At 37.9% G+C, this 21041-nt stretch overlaps 1 protein-coding gene across 3 annotated transcripts in view; it reads left to right on the forward strand.

Moving 5' to 3' along the window:
- Positions 1-21041, forward strand: part of LOC115632275 (LIM and SH3 domain protein Lasp) — a 41463-nt gene that overhangs the window by 5750 nt on the left and 14672 nt on the right. For all 3 annotated transcript variants that reach the window (XM_030529358.1, XM_030529359.1, XM_030529360.1), the window contains exon 2: positions 19074-19168. In XM_030529358.1, the coding sequence (XP_030385218.1) occupies positions 19074-19168 (95 nt within the window). The remainder of the gene's footprint in view (positions 1-19073; positions 19169-21041) is intronic.

The following is a 21041-nucleotide window of genomic DNA, read 5'->3' on the forward strand; positions in this document are numbered from 1 at the left end:
CAACGACTCTCGTCTGTCGTCCATTTGACTCCGTTTGCCACTTACTCGCCCGGATCAGCGACAGCCAGCTGTCAGACGACTTTGTCGTCGGGTCCAAGTCGCATGTGTGTGGCACACATTTCGGGCCTGGCCTAATGCGAATGCGCTTGTTACCCCTATATACATACATACATACATATATATAAGTATGTACCATACGCTTGGTCTTTTGTTTAAAATTTTTATTCTTCCCTGCCTGTCGCTATCATTGGGGCGTTGTTGTTTTTGTTGCTTTTGGCCGCATGACAAATGACTACAGCAACAAACTCTAGCCCACCGCTTGACAGGCCAGGCTGAGTGTCTGACTAACCGACTAACTGTCTCTGTGTCTCCCTTTCTCTCTCTCTCTCTCTCTGTCTCTGTCTCTGCGCTTTCGTGCATATTTCCCCATTTTTCAATTTTAAGCATATTTGTGCGCTTTTGTTGAATTTCATTGGAAGTTTTTCTTTGTGGATGGCCTGCTGGTAGTTCCACGTGCCGCTGCGACACTTGAAAACGTTTCCGCTTTTGAACTTCGACTTCTTTCTTCTCCCTTGCTCTGTATTTCTCTGCCACCTTGGTGCGCCCTTTGACAGCATGTACTTCTCTACTTCTTTGTTGTTGTTGTTGTTGGCTGCCCACTTCAGTAGCAGCAACAGCTTCAATAACAGCAACAACAATAACAATACATAGTGTTGTTATACCCTGTACTTGACGCGTTAAAGGGTATACTAGAAAGTCTAAACGCCAAATGTACATACATATGTAATAGACAGAAGGAACTGTGGCAGACTCTATGTTATATACTACTTAATTATAAGTTTTGTTATAACTATCATCAACATTGGTGCGCAATATAATCGGCATAGGAATAATTAGTAGAATAAAGTTAATTTTAGTGCATAGCTGCAGCGGGGAAAAGGGTGTATACAGGGTATACAGGGTATTCATTAGTCGGGCTAGCACGACATTAACGTTCTACACGCCTTTATTTTACTCTTCACTGAACTCGACTCAAAAACTCAAGTTCACTTTAGCATGACAATCAATTTTTGTTGTATTTTTTCTTATGTACACCCCTCTTTATTTAAATTTTTATTTGTAAGAAAGAAAAAATATGATAAAACAATAACAAGAAGAAGACAGAAGAGAATGCAATTTCATAAACAATTCAAGCATGAAAATAAAAGTGGTCAGGCCTCTTTTATCTAAGCTTGTGCATCTTCCTTTGCTATTGGGCGGTGGTATTTCCTGTGACAGACCCTCTCTCTGTGTATGGGAACTATTTTCATTTCATAACATTATGCAACCGAGCAAGATTTTGCATGTCTTCCCAGCAGCCCAAGTAACTTTCGTCATGCCACAATTCCAGGGCGCTTTAATCAGAGCTCATCTAATTATTTGCTCCAATTTCATTCTTTCCAACCCGCTCATAATAATTAGCTTGTGCAGCTTCTGTAGCTTATATAGCCATGAACACAACGTAAGTTTGCCAATTTTTGTCTGTTTGCTAACTACAGTGGAGCTTTGATGTGGTTATTCTATTGTATTTAGATTTCTTTATTAAAAGAATAAAGTCTCAAATTTTATATATGTACATACGTGTTTAAATTATGTTTAAATTAGACAATGTGGCGTTAAAACGAATTCCAACTCTGATTAATTATTAAAATGAGGTGAAGTATATATTTCATGTCATCTTCTGAATGTAACCAACAGCCATAAACATTTCAAAAACTAATTTAATTAACTCCTGCTTCAAATTTCAAAAATAAATAATAATTATCAGTCAGATACGAAATGTATTGTTTCTTTAGGAAAAGATCAAGAGGTAATAAAACAAATTTTTAGAGCTAATTAATTTATGTTTGCATCACTTATATACCTTACTATAATACAGATATCTTTTATGTTCAGAGATGTTGTGTTTTTTTTTTTTTCTTCATTACAATAGGCCTGACTGTACACTGACTTACTTTGGCAACTTTGGAGCTAAAGCTTGCCAAAGAAAGTCCAAACATATTCCTTCTCTCTTCCTCTTCTCTTTTTCTTCTGCTTTTAGTGCGCAGAAAAAAATACTTTATTGTGTTTTATTTTTCCACTTACTAACTTAGATGTTTGTACTCGTAGATTTTGTCTTGTCTGTTGTTGTGTGCCCAATATTTGCATTAAAAATGAGATAAAAGTTGTTGGCAACTCAAATTGATTGAAAGTGGAAGTCGTCGATGTAAACTGACCGACTGAGTAACTGACTGACTGACTGACTGATTTTCTTGCTACACATTTATTATTGTTGGCTACCGGGTATTAGACATGCTTTCCCCCAATTAAGCATTCTTACATTCTTTTCTTTGTCTGCCCTATCTTCCAACCAAAGAATGGGCAACAATTTCGCTGTAATTAATTTGATGCACAAACTTTGACTAATGATCAAAAATATGAATAGCTACCAGGAAACTTGAGGCTTCTACCTGGCGGCATTTGCTTGCTTTGTAGTGCCACCTACCTTGCCGGACGCAGAGACGCGGCTTTCATTTTCCGGCAGACAGACGTTCTTCCATTATGTGGGTCAACACACTACCACTCGAATTTTGAATCTGTGGATCTTCACCCATTTCTTCATTGGTTGGCCGGCAACTTCTGTTTGTTAGCTACAAATTGTGCGAAGCTTCTTATTTTTTGAGCATTGTGCGCGCGTTTTAAGCATGAGCTTCTGAATCTCGGCTTCTTGACTCCCAGAGTCGGTTACCAGATCGTCAATTGCTATAACTTGCCGCGCTTTGTTTCCTGCCTCATTTGTGTATTGTTGCTGTTGTTGGGTCGTTTAATTGTTTGCCTTCATTTCTTTTGTTGTAAAATTTATGTTTATGTGCATTCGTTTGACACGCCCCTCCTCTCCCGCTCTCTTCCCCTCGGTGTCGCAGATTTTCTGGACGCCCCTTTGTCACTTGTAACAAGATGATGATGATGACGGCGGCAGCGGCGTCGACGATGTTGCATTTACTTGACTTGACCTCTTTGCCAGGCCGTGCCGGGCAACTGCTTTGTTTAAATTCAATTGATCTTTATTAACTCAACGAGCGGACAGACGGAGGGTCGGGTCGGGTCGGCTGGGAACGATCAGTAGGGTGGCGATGGCGGCGAGGGCCTGCACATCCATTCACTCGTCCACTCGTGTAATGCAGTTAAAATTGCTAAGGGGACTCTCGAAGTGCTGCTCGTTTTTTCCTCTTCTTTTCTCTTATTTTATTTTTTTCTCCATTTCGTTCCTTTTGTTTTCAAGCATTTGCATGACGTTGTCCAAACGACGAATCCCACATGTAGAAGCTCTGAAGCAGATGAAGCGACTGTGTGTGTAACTATGCATGTGTATCTATGTGTCTTTAGAATGCAACTGTATGTGTGTTCGATTGTTTATTTATAACGCTGCATCGCTGTCCAAAACGCTTACTCTAAGCGATGTTCAGATGACGGAATTAGTTCTATAAATTGCGTTTTAATAACTAGCTTTTTTCAATTTCTGTGAAAGACAATTTTTGAAAAGATTGTAGTCGTTTTTTATTTATTATTACTAGCGGCCCGGTACGTGCTTCGCTACGTAAAAAGTAAAATAACAATAAAATTTAATCAGATTCATTTATTCAAACAAAAAATATTTTATTAATTGCAAGCTATTTTAAAACTTCATCCAAAACATTTGGATAAATAATATTTTTTGTTTTTCCATTTTGAGCATGATAAACAAAGGGCTGGGGGTACCGACTCTGGAACAGGCAACATAAAGTTGGCCATGTGATGATTCCTCCAAATTCACATCACAATCCCTATCTGAAAAAAGTTTCAATTTGACAGCAAAATCCCCATTAACAAAATGATCCGCCATTTATTGAATTCATTTGTTACAAAAAATTGTGATAAATGAAGAACCCCTCTACCGATTTTGTTCAAACTTCACATAAACCATCTACTAAATACTCCGAACAAAGCCTAAACATTTGGTTTGGATAGGTGAGCCCGCTCTAGAGTTGTAAAATTACAACGAAAAGTGGAAGTGGTAGAAGATAGAATTTGTTGTTATTTTGTGTGTTTTTATTTAAAACAAGTAAAAAAGCTAAAGTCGGGTGTCCCGACTTTGAAATACTCTGTACATATGTTTACAATAATTATAGAAAATAAAAAAAATTAAGAAAATAAAAAAAAAAATTTGATCGATTTTACCTCTCTCGGTATTCGAACTCACGTAAAGGGTGTATAATTGCACATTTACATAGCAATTGCGTCTGTGTGAGTGTATGTATGCCTATGCGCATCAATTCGTGTCTGTGTAAGCATTTTCGCAGTCAACCAAACAGCAACATCAACAACAGCCGCGGGCAGCGCTTGAGCAGCGCTGCATCAGCAAATATATTTATGGCTATAACTTCTTGTTAAATCGGTCTATCATAATGAAATTTGGCATACGGACACATAATAACTAACTGAGGGTATTTCCAAAATTTTAGTTCGAAATTCCAAGAATTACGGGAGTTACGATTTGCGGGGTAGAGGGGGGAGGGAGGGGAATTCCAAAATATACATTTTCTGCGTATTCACATAAGGCATCTGGGACTAAAATTTGGTGTTCCTAGGTCTTATAGTCTCCGAGATATAGGCGATTATACGAATGGAAAATCGGGAAAACCCCCATAGGGGGGAAGTGGGGGGGAAAATCAAAAAAATAAAACAAACTCGTATAGAATACACACATAACGCATCTTCGTGCAAAATTTGGTGTCTCTATCTCTTATAGTCTCTGAGATCTAGGTGTTCATACGGACGGACAGACGGACAGACAGACAGACAGGGCTAGATCGACTCGTCTCGTCATGCTGATCAAGAATATATATACTTTGTGGGGTCTGCCACGCCTCCTTCTGCCTGTTACATTTTTCAGCTCCCGCAAACCTAATATACTCTTGTACATTTCATGTACAGAGTATAAAAACGATCCGGGTAATTCTAAACCAGAAAAGTAGATACTCTATACTAGATACGCCAAAAGAAGCATTCATTTAGAAACTTTCATCAAAGTTCGTTTATATTGCCATAATATTTTTAAATCGGGACTTATAAGTGTGTGTAATGCAGCCAACTTGTGCTAATAATTCGATTATCATTAGTTTACTATAATTAGAAATGTAATTTAAATTGTATGGATATATTTGTGTTATGCCGGTCAAACACTAAGAATTGGTATCCAAACCAAACGGAGCATTCAAAGGATTTTTTTTCGAAAAATCGTGTGAACCCAGTATGCTATTTCTGGGAAATGTACTCTCACAAGTTTCTTAAAAATCACTGTTTCCCCGTCTAAACGGTTCTTAAGTGTTCCTGGGTGTGCGTGTAGTTGAAGTGGTTGGCCGTTTGTGTTCCCCCGACTCTTGAGCTGCTGCCTTGCACTTGAGGTTTTCACGCTCACACACACTCACACAGACACAGACACACTCATATATACTACACTACATAGTTGTAGAAAACTGTAGCTACAAAAAGTACAGCACACAGCGGCAGTTGTCATCCAATATCTTATGGTCGTTTTACTATTAGTTTGCTCCAATTCTTGTTCTCGTTTACGTTTCGGTCTCGTTTCCTTCTTGTGTGCCACATTCGACTGTCGAAGTGCAGTTCCAGTTCCCTGAATACCGCCCTCAAACATGGCTCTCGCCATTTGTCACTTCATCAGCAAAAATTAATCATCTTCAATTCGCCTTTTTGTTGCTCATCTCGCCCCGACCCGGATCGGCTCCATGTCTTTCGTTTGCTTTGCACATTCAAAGCCGACCCCTTGCAAATGTCTTTCATTATTAAAATTGCCCCACTAGACCACAATTGTCATGTCACTACGTCGCTTCCCTGCCCCCCTCCAGCTCACCAGCTGTGCTCCAGATTTAGCCGCCTAGTCCTCATTGTATGTGTTGAGTTATTCAAATCTTGACTGCGGTCGCTGGCAAAGTTTCTTTATTTCTTCATCATGTTGGCTTGCTGGTGCTCCTCGGCTCCCAAATATTAATTGAGCGTGCAACTTTAAGTAGTTGGCATTAAAAGCTTTGCGCTGCTGCAAAACTAAACTAATTTTCTAACCAACCAAGTTGTGTGTGCGACACACTTTCAATGAAAAGCCATTAGCTATTGGAAAAACGCAACTAATTTGATTGACAGGGGCGGCATAGGGTGTGGCAGGCAGGCGTGCGGGCGGTCGGGCGGTCTGGCGGAAAAACTTTGTTCACAACTGCACTCTAATCGCATAACATCAAAGACAACGACGAGCAAACAACGAACGGCAAATGGCAAACAATGGCAACGGTGGCGACACACGAAAGATGCTCAGAGATAGACGGACCAACTTGTAGATACATAATTGCAAAAGATACATACAAACTCGCCGCTACTCTGCCTGCCTGCCTGCCTCTCTGACGGCTGATTGCGTGCATATTTGCAGTTGGACTTTGGTATATTGACTGGGGGAAGTACACACATACATACAATACTATATGGAGGGTAGTCCCAGGAAGAGGTGCCCGCAATTGAAATAGACAAAGTGACAGACTTTTGCGCAGCTCAGCTTTTGACGAGCTCATGTGTGTTGTGTGTGGAGCGAGTTTTTGACGTTTAATAAATTAAACAAATAAATGCAAAAAGTTGCACATCCAGCGAATGCGTGCTGTGCGTCACATGGATGGGAAGTGGAGACAGGGGCAGCAGCAGCTCTCTATTGACTTTGCTAATTGACTGCGGAGTTGCTTTTTTGAAGAGCAGAGCCACAGCGTTTAATTACCAAAAATAGCTTGAATAGGGTTGAAAAAACACTGAGGTGTGCTGCACACAAAAATAAATGAATAATAATTTGCGCATTTTATAATTTTAAACTTCTGCAGCAGCAATACCTAAGAGCTATATGTCATGTAGCTTTTAAAGTAACACAGTTAGATGTTGCTGACTTGATTTGATCGGCTGTTGATTGGGTTTTTTTATTAGGGACTTACTTTAGTTCCTTTTTCTGCTGCTGTAATAAGTTTTCTATCTTATTGTTGTACGTAAAAGGCAGCAAAGTAGTCATCAATTGAAGACTGTTCCTAGCCCGACTTCAACCCAAGAGCACAAATAAAACAATGAAACAAAACAGAATTGAGGAGGATCAAGAGGACGATAAAGATTTAAAAAGGAACATATACTGTCGACTCAACTATGCCCTAAATCTCCAGGTATTTCAACAGACAGGTGGTTGGTTATAGGGTATTCAAGTGTTAAATCACAGTGCGGCTATTTTACCCCCTCCTTCAGACCTTCAATAAATCGATTGATTTGTAGGTAAATTAGGGCCAGACAATATACTATGCATACATACAAGAATGGATATAATAATAATAATAATACTAACTATAGCACGACCCCATCATACTGTCCTACAATTCCTCTTGTTGCTCGGCATTAAGGACTTTTGGGTTAGTTCAACCTTCTGCCACATACAAGGCTGTAATTTTTTACTCAATTTAGGGGGTTTCCTATAATTTGTGGCAATGATTGACCCTTACATTCTTTACGCATACGTATCCCCTATACACTACCGAGCAATTTCTTATACCATATCATTCAATTATTTGCTTTGTGAAACTTATAGCGGCTTATGGAAATAGTTTTATTGTTAGACAAACAAAGCGCAGGGAGTCGGAGGCCAGACAAACGAGCCACTAAAGGAAGCGTACATATATCAGTGTTTTGCTTGATTCATTTTTTTTTTTTTTTTTTTGCATGTCAAAAGCAAATTGTTAGTGATTCCAATTTAAATATGTACATATCATCAGACAAACGGGCTATGACAGTCGAACGGACAGAGACACAGTGAGTGAGGCATGTGGGACACTTGCGCCCGATACGAGTGCATTTTTTCTGGAAAAAAAAAAAACAAACTGCCGCCAACGTTTGATGACGCCAACAATGATGGTGCTGGTGATGGTGATGGAGATGATGACGATAGCTGTGTAGTAGTTGTGGAGAAGAAGCGACAGCAGTAACTGCCACCGACCCACGTGTTGTGTGCTTGTAAGCGAAACCCACTTACACTGACAGCTGGTAGCTTTGTTGGCGTTGATGAAGAAGATGCAGATTATGATGGTAGGCGTGTGCAGAGCCACATATGTACATATGTAAGAGACGACTACTAACTAGTAGTAACCCGCTTGGCTCGACTCACGCATCCAGCTGATGAAGCGGAAGTGAAAGCGTCGACGTTGGTAGCGACTAATGGCATAGAATTAAGTCTCCTACTGAAATCATCCATGCCCCTAAAGAGCTCTTTTTTCCTTATTTTTTCCCCCTCCTGCTTTTTTGGCAAATGCGTATCTTGCCACATTCTTTGGCTTTAGCCAAGCCATGCAAAAATTAAGTTCAAGTTTGTTTTCAGCGTTGCTGCCGCCAACGCGCGTTTTGGCCAATTTAACACGCAGCCAAATATATTCCGACAATCTGCTTTGCAATTTTTTGCTATCTGTTTTTTTTTTTTTGTGTGCATTTATTTTGCACGCTCTAGTAAATTTCCAGCGAATTGCTCCAATTCCCGAATAATTGTTGTTTGTATGAATGCGTCGTTGTGGTTGTGTTGTTATTGTAAGTACTTGCTGTTGCTGTTTGTGGCGACCATCAAGGTCAAGGTGGTGTTTGAATGACCATATGCATGTAGAAGGGGGCTACCAGCTAGTATACTAAGTGTGAGTATGTTCAGTAGTAGTGAGTCATCTTCATGTTCCCCTCCTCCCATTGTTTTAGCCCACACTTGACAATGACGGCTATTGAGCAACTGGCGCCGACGTGAGGGGCATACAAATGCTCATGTACTCTACACTAACAGCTAATTAGAGATGGTTGTAAATAAGAATTTTTGCTCAAATAAAAAACCGTTATTTAGAATTATTATTGAGCAGCAATTTTAGGAACTCAACGCTGGATTTTTTTATATATGACTAACCACATATGCATGTTTGACTGTATGAACCTTTTGATCCCAGAAGATAGAATAATTGCTCTGAGTTTCAAGCAGGAAAACAAGTTTGCTTTTTATTTTAGATACATATTTGTATGTACATATGCAGATAAGGAACTGAAATTCTTTTGAAGATAAAAAAATAAGAAAGAAAAATAAGTATTCTAAAATAAATAATGTTGAGAATAATAAACTAAATACAAAATAAATTGCAGAATACAAAAATGTTATAACGCTTCCAAATCATAATAATAAACTAAAAATATTTGGAAAACTCGTTCTATATATTGTTTTATTTTCTGACGAATCTAGTTAATATTTATACCCAAAGAGTAATAGGAAGTTCAATTTCTTGTAAGTCTGTTAATTTAGAGGACTTCAGGAACAACAATATCTTTAATCACAAAGTTGGAATCTAAGCTGCTTATGAGCCGACTAAAAAATCAAAAATAAATTTTAAATGTACCTAATTTTATTATAAAGCCATAGTAGTGAGGAACGTTCTTCATAGTGATTGGGTTAATTCACAAAAAATCGTACAGCTCTTCTATTGAAGTCATAGTCACGAAACTACACACGTGCTCGCCAAGCAATCGAGCCCCGCCCATCTCTATACTCTAAGTTTGTCTGGCTATTTGTCTAGTTGGCCAGCTAGCGTGAGTCGATCAGATACAGATATGGGTACATTCAAGTCCGTTACGAGTCGCACAATTGTCATTGCCTTATATGGACTTTAGACACACACACATACATACACATACACACGTTAACACTCACTCTCTCACATGCCATAATTGTCATTGTTATCAACGATGCTGATGAGCGTTAAGTAAGCCGCAAATAGTTTTAATTGTTGCCTCATTGACGTGACTGGCCAAGTGAAGACTTGCCTGCCTGCCAGCCTGCCTGGATGGATGGCTAGTGGTGGGGTTTGCTTTGTAATGTAATAATTAAATACATGCTCGGCACAATATTTGTTGCTTGTTGTTCGTATTTGTTGTGTAATTTTCACTTTGTGTTATTTTTTGTTTCTACTTTGTTACTTTTTTTTTTTTAACTTTTTCTTTCAATGCATTTTCATATACATTCGTTCATTTGCAGCTGTAGCTTTTAATTTTCACACGCCGACTGAACTTTTCCACCAATTCACTACATTATGTATGCATGTGTGTGTGTGTGTGTGTGTTTGAATGTATGTGTTTATTTATTTGCCCTGCCTGTCGTTTAATTCCCATTCTTTATCGCGATCATAGTTACGGCATCTACAAGTTTCTAATTTGTTTGGCCAGCAGCTTTCTATTTCACTCAATTGAGTTTATAAGCTAATTAAAAGCACTTTGTTTATTTGATGAGTATGGATGGAAGTGGATGGGGTGGGTGGTAGCGGGTGTGAGAAGGGGGAGGGGGAGATGGATAGCATTATAGTGTAATAAATTGAATTTCGTAGATGCTCAAGTTGATTTGCTGTCGTCGTCCATTTAAAGTCATAAACTGACTGAATGAGTGTCTGACTGACTGAGTGAGTGAATGACTTGAAATGGTTTTGTCTGAAACTGGAACTGCTATTAGATTTTGCAATTATTGTGTATGTGCATGTATGTATATGGACATATATGATTATATACACTTAAATATGTATGTATGTCTGATATTTCGTGCCACTACTGTTGTTGTTATTGTTTCTGCTGCTGCCATTTTCCGTTTTGTTGTATCTCCACAATCATAAAGTTGGATAAAACAACTCGTGCGCCAGCCATGACGCAATCCCCAACACTTGAATAATGCTCTGCAAAATGTACGCGCTCACTCGCTTGAAATTAGATACTGCAAGCTCTCGAATTATTGCGGAAAAACCAAACGTGGAATTGTTTATATGTCTCTACATACGTGTATCTATTTGCGTATGAAATAACCTCACTATACCCAATGATCATTTTATTTGTGCGAAAATAAAAGTACTCAAAACATATTCAAAGATATTTCGAATATGTTCCATTTCACATAGATTATCTTTTGTTCATGTATCATTTTTTAAATGTCCTCAGATGTTTGCTATTTTTGAGATGAAAGAAAAGGAAGAAAGTGTAGGGAAGAATGCTCTGGAAATGCAAATATTCCAGAAAAGCCGAATATGATTTGTTTTGAAATTTTAAAAATTGTGTTTGAAAATGTCGCAATATTGAAAATTATGAAGACATTCATAAGTGTGTCCATTTCGTTTATAGAAAATTTGAACAACCTTAAACTACTTTCCTTCCTTTTTGTAACTAAATATTTTAGAGTACATTAGTACATTTTACTCTTCTTACTTACTTCTTTTCATTGTATAGGTATTTGGAACGAGTAAATCGTTAAAACCCCGCAAGGCCTACTCTTTTATAGCCAACTTTGTTGCACAAATCTTGTTTATGGCAGCTATGTGATATAGAGCATCAAATTTGATGAATCTTTATAATATGATACTTTCACCAAAATAACAATGTTAATCACAATAATAATATAACTGCTTCATACCTATGTTTATAGATAACCAGACTAGATAACGCGAATGCATTAATCGATAAAGTAATAAATACCAAATAAGCATAGAAAATATTGAAAATGTACTGAAACTGTTTCTGATTCATCAATAATAGACAGATTGAGTACATGATTGAGAATCAATAATATTCGAAAGATTTCCCTTTGAGAAAATATTGAAATCTATAAATACACTTCGAATTATTTGCTTTCACACTTCCTTTTTCAATTAGGAGGAGCATATATTATGATCTCAACATTTCAATAATATCATTCGATAAGAATTATGCATTGAAATCTATAAATACACATAGAATTCTTTGCTTTCACACTTCGTTTTCAATTAGGGGGAGCATATCTTACATTTCAGTAATATCATTCGATAAGAAGTATGCTTTGCCCACACACTGTGATTTCCGCACACATACTCGTATCTGGCGCATCATATCCATATCCCATAAATTCTTATTGTTGTTGTTTTCTTTTGGCTTCGCAATCACATTGCTGACTGATCTGATCGGGACAGCAAAAATAAATATCAGCAACGCACCCCATGGTTGATTAGAATGGAATCGGCTGGCTATAATTATTTTGCCGCACATATTTGCACGTACGCGTGGTACGAACATTATATGATTCGTAGATACAGATACAGATACAATTGAAAGGCATGGCAAATGCTAAAATTGAAGCTGACGCTGGCGTAATTCATTTGTTTATTAATTAATTGTATTATTATTATTTTTATTTATACGCCATTTTGCCATTGTTGTAAACAGTTAAGAGTGTGTTGAACGAAAACCAGCTGGGCTCAGCTGCTGCTGCGTGTTATTCTCGTATCTTTGCACTAGTGATTCTCTTTTTTTCATTTTTTGACTGCTCTTTTGCATCATCGAGAATGAAGAAAGAAAACAACATTACATGAACTAATGCGAATGACTCACTCGAAAGCAATGCCAGCAGCTCTGGGAATAAAAGACTTTACTGACTGCTGATTTTTAATGAATGACCACGGACTTGGTTGTGCGAAAAGAAGTTGGAATATGTACATATATTACATTGCTTCGTCGTCGCATCTATCTATGGGTGCCTCTTCTCTTTTTATTAATTTCTCACACAAAGACACAGCCAGAGACATTGCTTAGATACGCACGCAAAGAAGGCGCCCAATGCCAGAGCCCCAAGATACGGACAGTCTTAACCCGCCAGTCAACACTAAATCATGATAAATATCTCTAAAAAAAAAAAAAACAAAACAAAACGAAAGGCTAACGAATCTTTTTGCTGCTGTTTGCATTCGAGCTGGTGCTGCTGCTGCTGGCTGGCTTCTTGATAGCGCATAACGGTACTAGATATAGATACAAATAACAGCACTTAACCGCGGCTGTGGCAACAACAGCAGTAGCAGAAGCCACATGACATTCGCACCCAACTCCCTTTTTGCTGCCTGCTCCCAAGTCGTCCCAATTGTTGTTGGCGTTGTCATTAGCAACATGCTATGTGTGTTGTTGTTGTTGTTGCTATTGTTGCATGCAAATGGCCAAACGTTTTGTGGCACACAACGTCAAAGTTTAATTTCTGTAAACAACAAGCAAAAAAAAAGTAATAATAGCGAACAATAAAAACATTCCTGCTGCCGGCTGTCTCTTTGTCAATTCCATGAAGTTCTTCATTTCAGCTCCACCGAATTGTTAGTCAAAAGAAATGAATTGCCATAGAATTTCGACCATAACAATACGAATATCTGTAAAGTGGCATATTTCGTTCTGCCAGCTTATTGTCTTTTAGGGTATATTGTGCCAATTTTTTTAAATAAAACTAAAGATGACGGGCTACAGGAATGTTTACATATATACAACTTCTAAATGTTCAGACAAGTATTCTTTTATTTCAAAAATGAATAACTACTAGAATTCTAAGTGATTATCGGATTTAGATTTAGAAAGCTGATTAAAATATATATTGTTGTAATATTTAGATCAAGCTTTCTACAAAAATGCAGTAATTTTACGCAATTTCTTAAGCAATATTCAAAAAAGCTTTGAATGAATTATGAATATCGATTACGTATCGTTATCGTAGTTGACTTTACTAACTAGCCTCAAAGTACGGCAGAATATGTTAATGATACCAGCACCATATCTATGCAATAGAATTATTTTATATAATTGAATAGTTGAGTCATATTATTATAAAGTTATCAAAAGTTATATTATTTATCGAAATTGATTTGTCAAAAAGTCTAAATTTAAGCAAATTGATTAAATTTATCGAATTGAATTCGAGATACTATGCGACAAATTGGCTCGCGATAATTATTTATTTATTTATTTATAAAAGAGAAGGTTAACAGCATCGCGATAAAGATTGCGCCTGAGCTTGAATAATAACAAAAGAGGTGCTCTATACTTTTCTCCTCTTTTCTTTATACCTACAATTCTGCAGAAACTAACCGTAGCCCATAGGAATCTACTAAAAAAAACAAGTATTGTAGATAAACTATTTAAATAAATCGATTACAATTGACTTCAAAATTATAAAAAATTAATAACATAAATTAATAAATTATTACAATAATTTGCGATTTCTTTGGTTTTAAAAGTCCTTTGCTTCACCCTTAACACCTAACTATGAGTTTCACATTGACAAATTTAAAATTGAGGATGTGGGGTTCCCTCCTTAGAGCCCCTCTCTCTGAATCTTTCGTTTTTTGAATAAGTTAAATAAGCGGATTGAAAGTTTGTTAATATTTTGTGCAGGCTACAGAGACAGTTTTTTAGTAGATAATCGTCTTTGTATTCGATAAAGATTTATATTTATTGTAGCCATCTTGCTTCCACATGTTGAATAAGCAATATCGACTCCCATCATTCACAATTTCCAACAATAATGTGATTTATTAGCTTCTCGTGTTCAATTCAAATTAACACACTTTACCTCTAGCTTATGATTTATAGGTTAATCTGTAAATCGTTTGAGATACAATCAAAGCCAAATCTCGCTGCTGCACCACTTGGGATTATTTGCAGAGTGGTGCTCTCTTCCGGCACCACTTTCCCAGCCGCCAACCGTCCCGTTCAAGCAAACAACATTTGTAAGTGTTCGATGTTACAAATCGAAGGCGATCTGTTTGACACTTAACGCCATCGTTGTTTATAAATAGATTTTTACCGTTGTTGCTGTTTATTTGGCTCTGCCCTCATTTTTCATTTTGCTGGTCGCTCTTGTTTTTACTGTGGTTGTTGTTGTAACTGGCGGTAATCCAATCCAAAGGCACGCTTGTTGTTATTGTTGGCTGTGCTTTATGTTCGCTGGCTCATGCCAATTGTTTTTATGCGCTCGAGTGCCGCACTCGGCGTCGTGCCACAAAAGCCAGCGATAAAAAAAAATATATTTAAAAAGAACTGAACAGCAGCGAAAATTGAAGCGTTTTAAATGTTGAAAGCGTGCAAATTCGAACGCAAATTTAACACCTCGTCGTGGTTGACAAAAGGGGCGAAAAAGAACAAGAAAACACTGCCACATACGAGTATATCGTTGAGTCGCCGAATACTTTATGCCCTCATAAGCAGAAAAATTTACAAAATTAATGAGCGTATCCTTAGTTGAGTTAGGGCGGCCTCTACACGCCTACAACACATTCAAAAAAATTGGTTTATTATTGCTTCAACAAGTAAATTGTACTGGAATTGTGTTTTCTTTCCTTAAAATTGAACATATTTTGAAAAAATGCAACTTAAATAACATAAGCAAAGAACTACACGAGAACGGTTACAATCTCTGAAAATGTTTAATAATTTTGATATAAAAAATACCTGTACGGGCAGAATAACCGTTCCATTCGGGAGCGCAGAATTTAATCTAGTCGGCATGTTTCAAACATTAAATACACGTATACTATACATATAGTAGTATTTATCTCCAGTAAACAAAACAATCACAAAGGGATAGTAAAAAATATAATTCAAATTCTTCTTCTTGACTGATCGGGCTATGACCTGAAGTACATAAAGCATATTTATTACTTAGCCCAATAGGCCTAGGCTTTTATTTAAATTAAATAAATTAAGTAAATCAAACTCATCAATAGATGTATAGTTAATATTTGAGGCATTTGCAACTTTTGAGATTGTGACATTATTTAAAATAAGCATATTTATTTCCATATTTATTACCACGGCATTACTGGAAGATGTTGGCTGTTAAGCTCATTTTTAACGATTTCGGGTGGCCATTGTGTCGAATATACACGTAATTCTGTTTTTACACGTTCTTTTTTTCCACGGTTTTGATTTAACACGGTTTGAAAATTAAAATTTTTTTATATGGTTACACGTCCTTATTCCATTTAGCACGATTTAAAATAACATATGATCACTGTCTTTTTTATACGGTTTTTTTACACAACTTTTTCTGGAACTAATCTGTAAACCGTGTAAAAACAGAATTAGGTGTATTATAAACTGGCTTGTCTCAGGAATAATACCTAGAGCTCCCAAAATTGTTTTTTTTTTTTAATTAAAGAACTTACATTTCTGATAGAACATACTTTTATCACATGAGATAGACTTTATAAAGATCTCCAGTAAACATATGGTAGAATATAATTATATCACATGTAATAGACTTTATAAAGATCACTGTTAGATAAAGAATACATTCTCAGTGCTGCCTTTAAGTCTAAAAAATTGCATTTGCAAATCATTATGTGTTACAAATATCTGATTAAACCTGAAATACTCATTGCGGCGCGATATGAAAACAAAAGCATTTTAAACGTTTTGTAATTGAGCTGCAAATTGAAAAGCGAGCCAAAAGACCGCACGTAGGGCTTCAAAAGTGGGTTAAAGAGTCTGAGCATAGGAAATTGAATGCAGCCGTGCAGTGATTACCTCAACATGCGACACACACACCACAACACACAGACACACACATGCACACGCACACTCATACACGGTCCCATTGGTTTTTATTGCATTTTTGTGAAAGTAAAATTTGTGACCGGCCGACAACGGTGGTCAGCATCGACAACAGCAACAACCACGGTCGATTATGTTGGCACCAACTGAAAATGCAGTAGTTTAACTATGTAGGTGAGTGTGTGTGTGTGTGTGTGTGTGTGATCCAGTGCGTGTGTGTGTGTGAGTTACGCATGCGTCTCAAAGAAAGATGAAAGTTAGTTATGACGGGCGACTTAACGTCGCACAAAGCCAAGCCGTTCATTTATTTTACTTTTCTTACTGTTGCCGTTCTTCTTATTGTTGTTATATAGTTATTATTATTGTTATTGTTGTTGATTGTCTGCTGCCCTTCGCCCATAATTTGCCAGCTTGTCGCCGCCGTCGCCACCGTCGCCGCCGCCGCCGCGAGCAGCCAAAGCTCAAATGGCGGAAAAAATTGTTTCGCTTTCGACTTTCGGAGTGGAATGTGGTCGCCCCGCCTGTTGCTATTATTTACCGGCAATTAAATGCTTTTTTCCTATATATGTATATATATATTTTACACTTTTTAATTTGTGTCTTTTGAAAACGAGTTTGCAACGGGTGTTGAAATCACTTTATCGCGCTGCTGCTACTGCGGCAGCGGCTGCTGCTGCCTGCACGTCTCATTCACAACATTCTCTCACGTCGCGAGCTCTCGATTAGAGGTTGAAGCTAGTTGGGTGTGTGTCTAGATTGAGTTTATGTCTAAGCTGCTGCAAAACCAACAACAACATCAATTAACGCATATTTCTTGGCAGCGAGTACGCGGTTTTTGCTAATCCGCAGACAAGTTAATCGTTTGTTGACCTCCGCGTTGCCAGTGGAAGAAAAGACGTTGCCAAAGAGTCGACAGGCGTTGCATAAATTTGCATAAATGGAGATGCAGACTCAGACGCACCTTGATGGAGTCACATATCACGCCAATTCTCATCAGCGCTTATGGCCATGTTTGCCATTGCTGTATCCATCTGTCTGTCTTTCTGTCGTCTGTCTGTCTGTCTAGATAATTCCCTGTCTAACTATCCGCTCGGTGTCTGTGGTTGCTGTAAGTCGTTGGCCAAGATTTGTGGCTTGTTCTGCCTTCCTCCTCTGTGTTAGACACTGTAAATCATTGATTTAATATCTTAATGCGCTGCAGACGATTTGCCGTTTTAGATCTAGCAGGTTTTCCCTATCTGGTATTAGAACTACAATCTCTAGCTTTGAAAATTAAATTTAAATTTGAAACTACTTTCGGTTAGAAAAAAATTAAATTTTATTACTATTTTAGTAGATTTTAACGTTTTTGGTCATGTTTTTAATTTATTTTAACTATTAAAAGGCTTTTTCAGTTATTGGTCGTTTAAGCTTTGTTATAAGTATTTAATGAGACTTCTATTAATATATTCAATTCTTTTTATACTTTAGGGCCTCCAAAAAGTTTAATAATTCATGAGTTATTTATATAAGAAAACTTAGAAAACTATTTCAATGACGTGAGCCTTCTAGGAATTACACATTTATTATACATTTAATAACTATTTTGAATACTCAGTTCTTAAAGTTACCCTTAATTAGGGACTGAAATGTTAGATAGAAGGAGATAAAAAGTTATCTTCGTCTGCACCGAAGCTATATACTCTCCACTCTACCTTACAACAAAACTAGTTTCCTCCATGTTCCGGGACGCGATCTATACAGCCGTTTCTGGACTATTCTATTTTTCAGAAGAAGTATTAACTACTTACAAGTATATCGCTTTTAGTCATTCATGATCACCATTCGCAACCAAAACCATCAACATACTCAGAAGGCAATTGGATTTAGATTTAGATAAGCAAGTTGTTTTATAATAAAGCGACATAATTGGTCTCGATATAATAATATCTGTATCCGCCAAAAAGAAGCTTCTGTGCTAAGTCTTAATGAAGAATGATTAATAGGAACTGACAAATTTTAATTCGTCTTGCCGTATGTTGTTTTAACATGTAGTCTACTCTTCGTCCACCTGGGGGTAAGAAACTTACACACCAAAAACAATATAAAATTGCACTTTTCAGAATACTATTATGTAGTGGAAAATATGGATGCCTTCCACTTGTATAATGTGGTTGGCGAATGCTACAGAAAAAAGTTCTCAATTTTTCAATTTCCTCTTTTATTCTACGAGTACTATTCATCTAAGAGGGGAGGTTATTTGTATCTTGCCTATCCAACTATGCTAATCAACTATGCATTTTTAAATGCATCGACTATTTGTAAAACACGCTAAATAGATGCTTAATATAGCGCAAAGAACTTGCTTTAAGCCAAGAGCTCGGTGCTATTGAGTTTGTGTTTCAGCCGAATCCAATTATTATTAAAAATGTATGCCCAATTGCAGAGTTGCAGTTAGTTTTGGGACTGCAGGTTGCAGCTTGCAGCTTCTCGGTTGCCAGTTGATGCTGCAGAAATGCTTGACGGCCAATTTGCGAACGCCAACCACAACCATTTCAACAATTTGAACAATTTGCTCACAATTCTTAACACACATTTTCTTTTCTCTGCCTTCGTTTCAGACATGGCACAAAACGTGTTTCAAATGCACAGAATGCGGCATGGCGCTCAATATGAAAACCTACAAGGGCTACAACAAAATGCCATACTGCGAGGCGTAAGTATTTTTTTTACATTATTTTTTTTTTCTTCTTCTTCTTCTGCACTCCCACTATGTATTACGGACGAAGCTTATCTGCGTACACTCTTCATTCATAATGATGGATCAGGGGCGCATGCCTGTGGCGTGACTGGGCAGAGGCAGCCGGTGGCCAACCTTGATTTCTTCGTAGTAGCCGTGCAATCTTTCATTAGTGTATTTATCTTATCGCTCGTTCATTGTAAAAAAAATTGCCAGATAAAACCATATATACATGAACAGACTTAAATAAACACAACCAGCTTGGGCTCAGGCCAGTTCCCTGGAGAACTTTAATGAGCCGCAGCAGCTGTCCGTCCGTTTCACTTGTCACGTGCACGTTTCACTTTTTGCCCAAAACACCCACACAGACGGACCGACAGGAGGCATCAGGTGCGGAAATGCGCGCTGCTGTCATAGCGCGTGACCCAACCAATAGACCAGTGCATCATCCCCTCGCTGCCAGCAATGCAGCAACTTTGCCATGCGCTTTATTTCATTTCTACGTCCCTTTGTCTTTAGCACTGGCAGCGATTGTTCCTTTTCCTGTTGCCGCGGCTCCTGTCGCTGCTGCTGTTCTTGTTGTTGTGGTTGCTGTTGTTGCTTCGGTTGCTGCAGTGGCAAATGTGTGTCAGTGCGGAATGTGTTGCAACCTGCCGCGGACAGCTATTCCCAGCTATTCCCTCTACACTCAGAGAAATACAAGTACTTCCTTATCAATTGTATTATGAAGCTGAAGAGAAACAGAGAAGGGATAAAATATAATTAAAAATTAAAGGTGAAAAATCACTTGCCCCTTTGGGGGCAAGCTATGTCCTTCCTCCCAGCAGTGGTGATCAGTGATTCTGCCGGAGGTAGCTGAAAATAGAAGATTTTAGTGAGGGCAGAGGAGCCTCACTTGAGATTAAAAAAAAAAAAGTATTATAATTAGCGCATAATACTCGAAAAGAATTATGCATGGCATAAACACTGCATCTGTTAAGTAGAAGAGGCAAAAAGTTCCTTGTTGGCCTGAAAGGAATAGAAAAATTGATACGACCTAAAGCATAGAGTGATTCCTCCATCTCCGGTGAGCTGAAGAAGGCCAGTTAATAAGGAGAAGTCTACTGGAGTAGGACGGTAATCGCAGATTAGGATTCCAGTTTAGACCACGAAGAGCAAAAAGAAGAAATTGTTTCTGGACCGACTCAATTCGATCCTGATGCAATTTATACTGAGGACACCGAACCGGGGTGGTTAAATTCTCTGGACCATCGTTTAATAAAACCAAGAACACCCTTAGCTTTGTTAGCGATAGTGGAGATGTGAAGATTGAAATTCAATATGGGATCAAAAAGAACTCCAAGATCTTCAACTGTGAATATACGTTGCAATGGTCTGGACCGGATAAAAGTCATAAACTTGCATTTAGAACAGTTAAGTTAAATTAAGATTGGCAGGCTCCCTTGTTATTAGTGTATAATGAGGAATGAAATAAAATTCTAAATATTATCAACTTTTCTTCTGCTGCTTCAAGCGCTAAAAGCACGTTTTCAATTATAGAGAAAACTGCTTGCCCGGGAGTGTAAGGAAGTCTGCAGCATTGGTGCTATGCCTTTCTCTGCTTAGCAAAATATATAGTTAAACTATAGTATTTTCCGACTAGTGCATAACACCCCATTGCCTGCAGTTCAAGACAATTTGAAACAGTTCATTGACGGCGCTTGGTTGGGCATTGTTATGCAAGTGTTTTGCTGGCTTTTGTTGTCAACAACAGAAAACCACGAGGAAGCAACAGTGGCAACAATCTCCGGGAGCTTCGCACTACTATTGCTGCCCCACACTGCCGTGCCACACTAGTGGCATTAACCAG

The sequence above is a fragment of the Scaptodrosophila lebanonensis genome, unplaced genomic scaffold (assembly GCF_003285725.1).
Source record: "Scaptodrosophila lebanonensis strain 11010-0011.00,11010-0021.00 unplaced genomic scaffold, SlebRS2 tig00001415-arrow-pilon, whole genome shotgun sequence".
In the NCBI taxonomy this organism is placed as follows: Eukaryota; Metazoa; Arthropoda; class Insecta; order Diptera; family Drosophilidae; genus Scaptodrosophila; species Scaptodrosophila lebanonensis.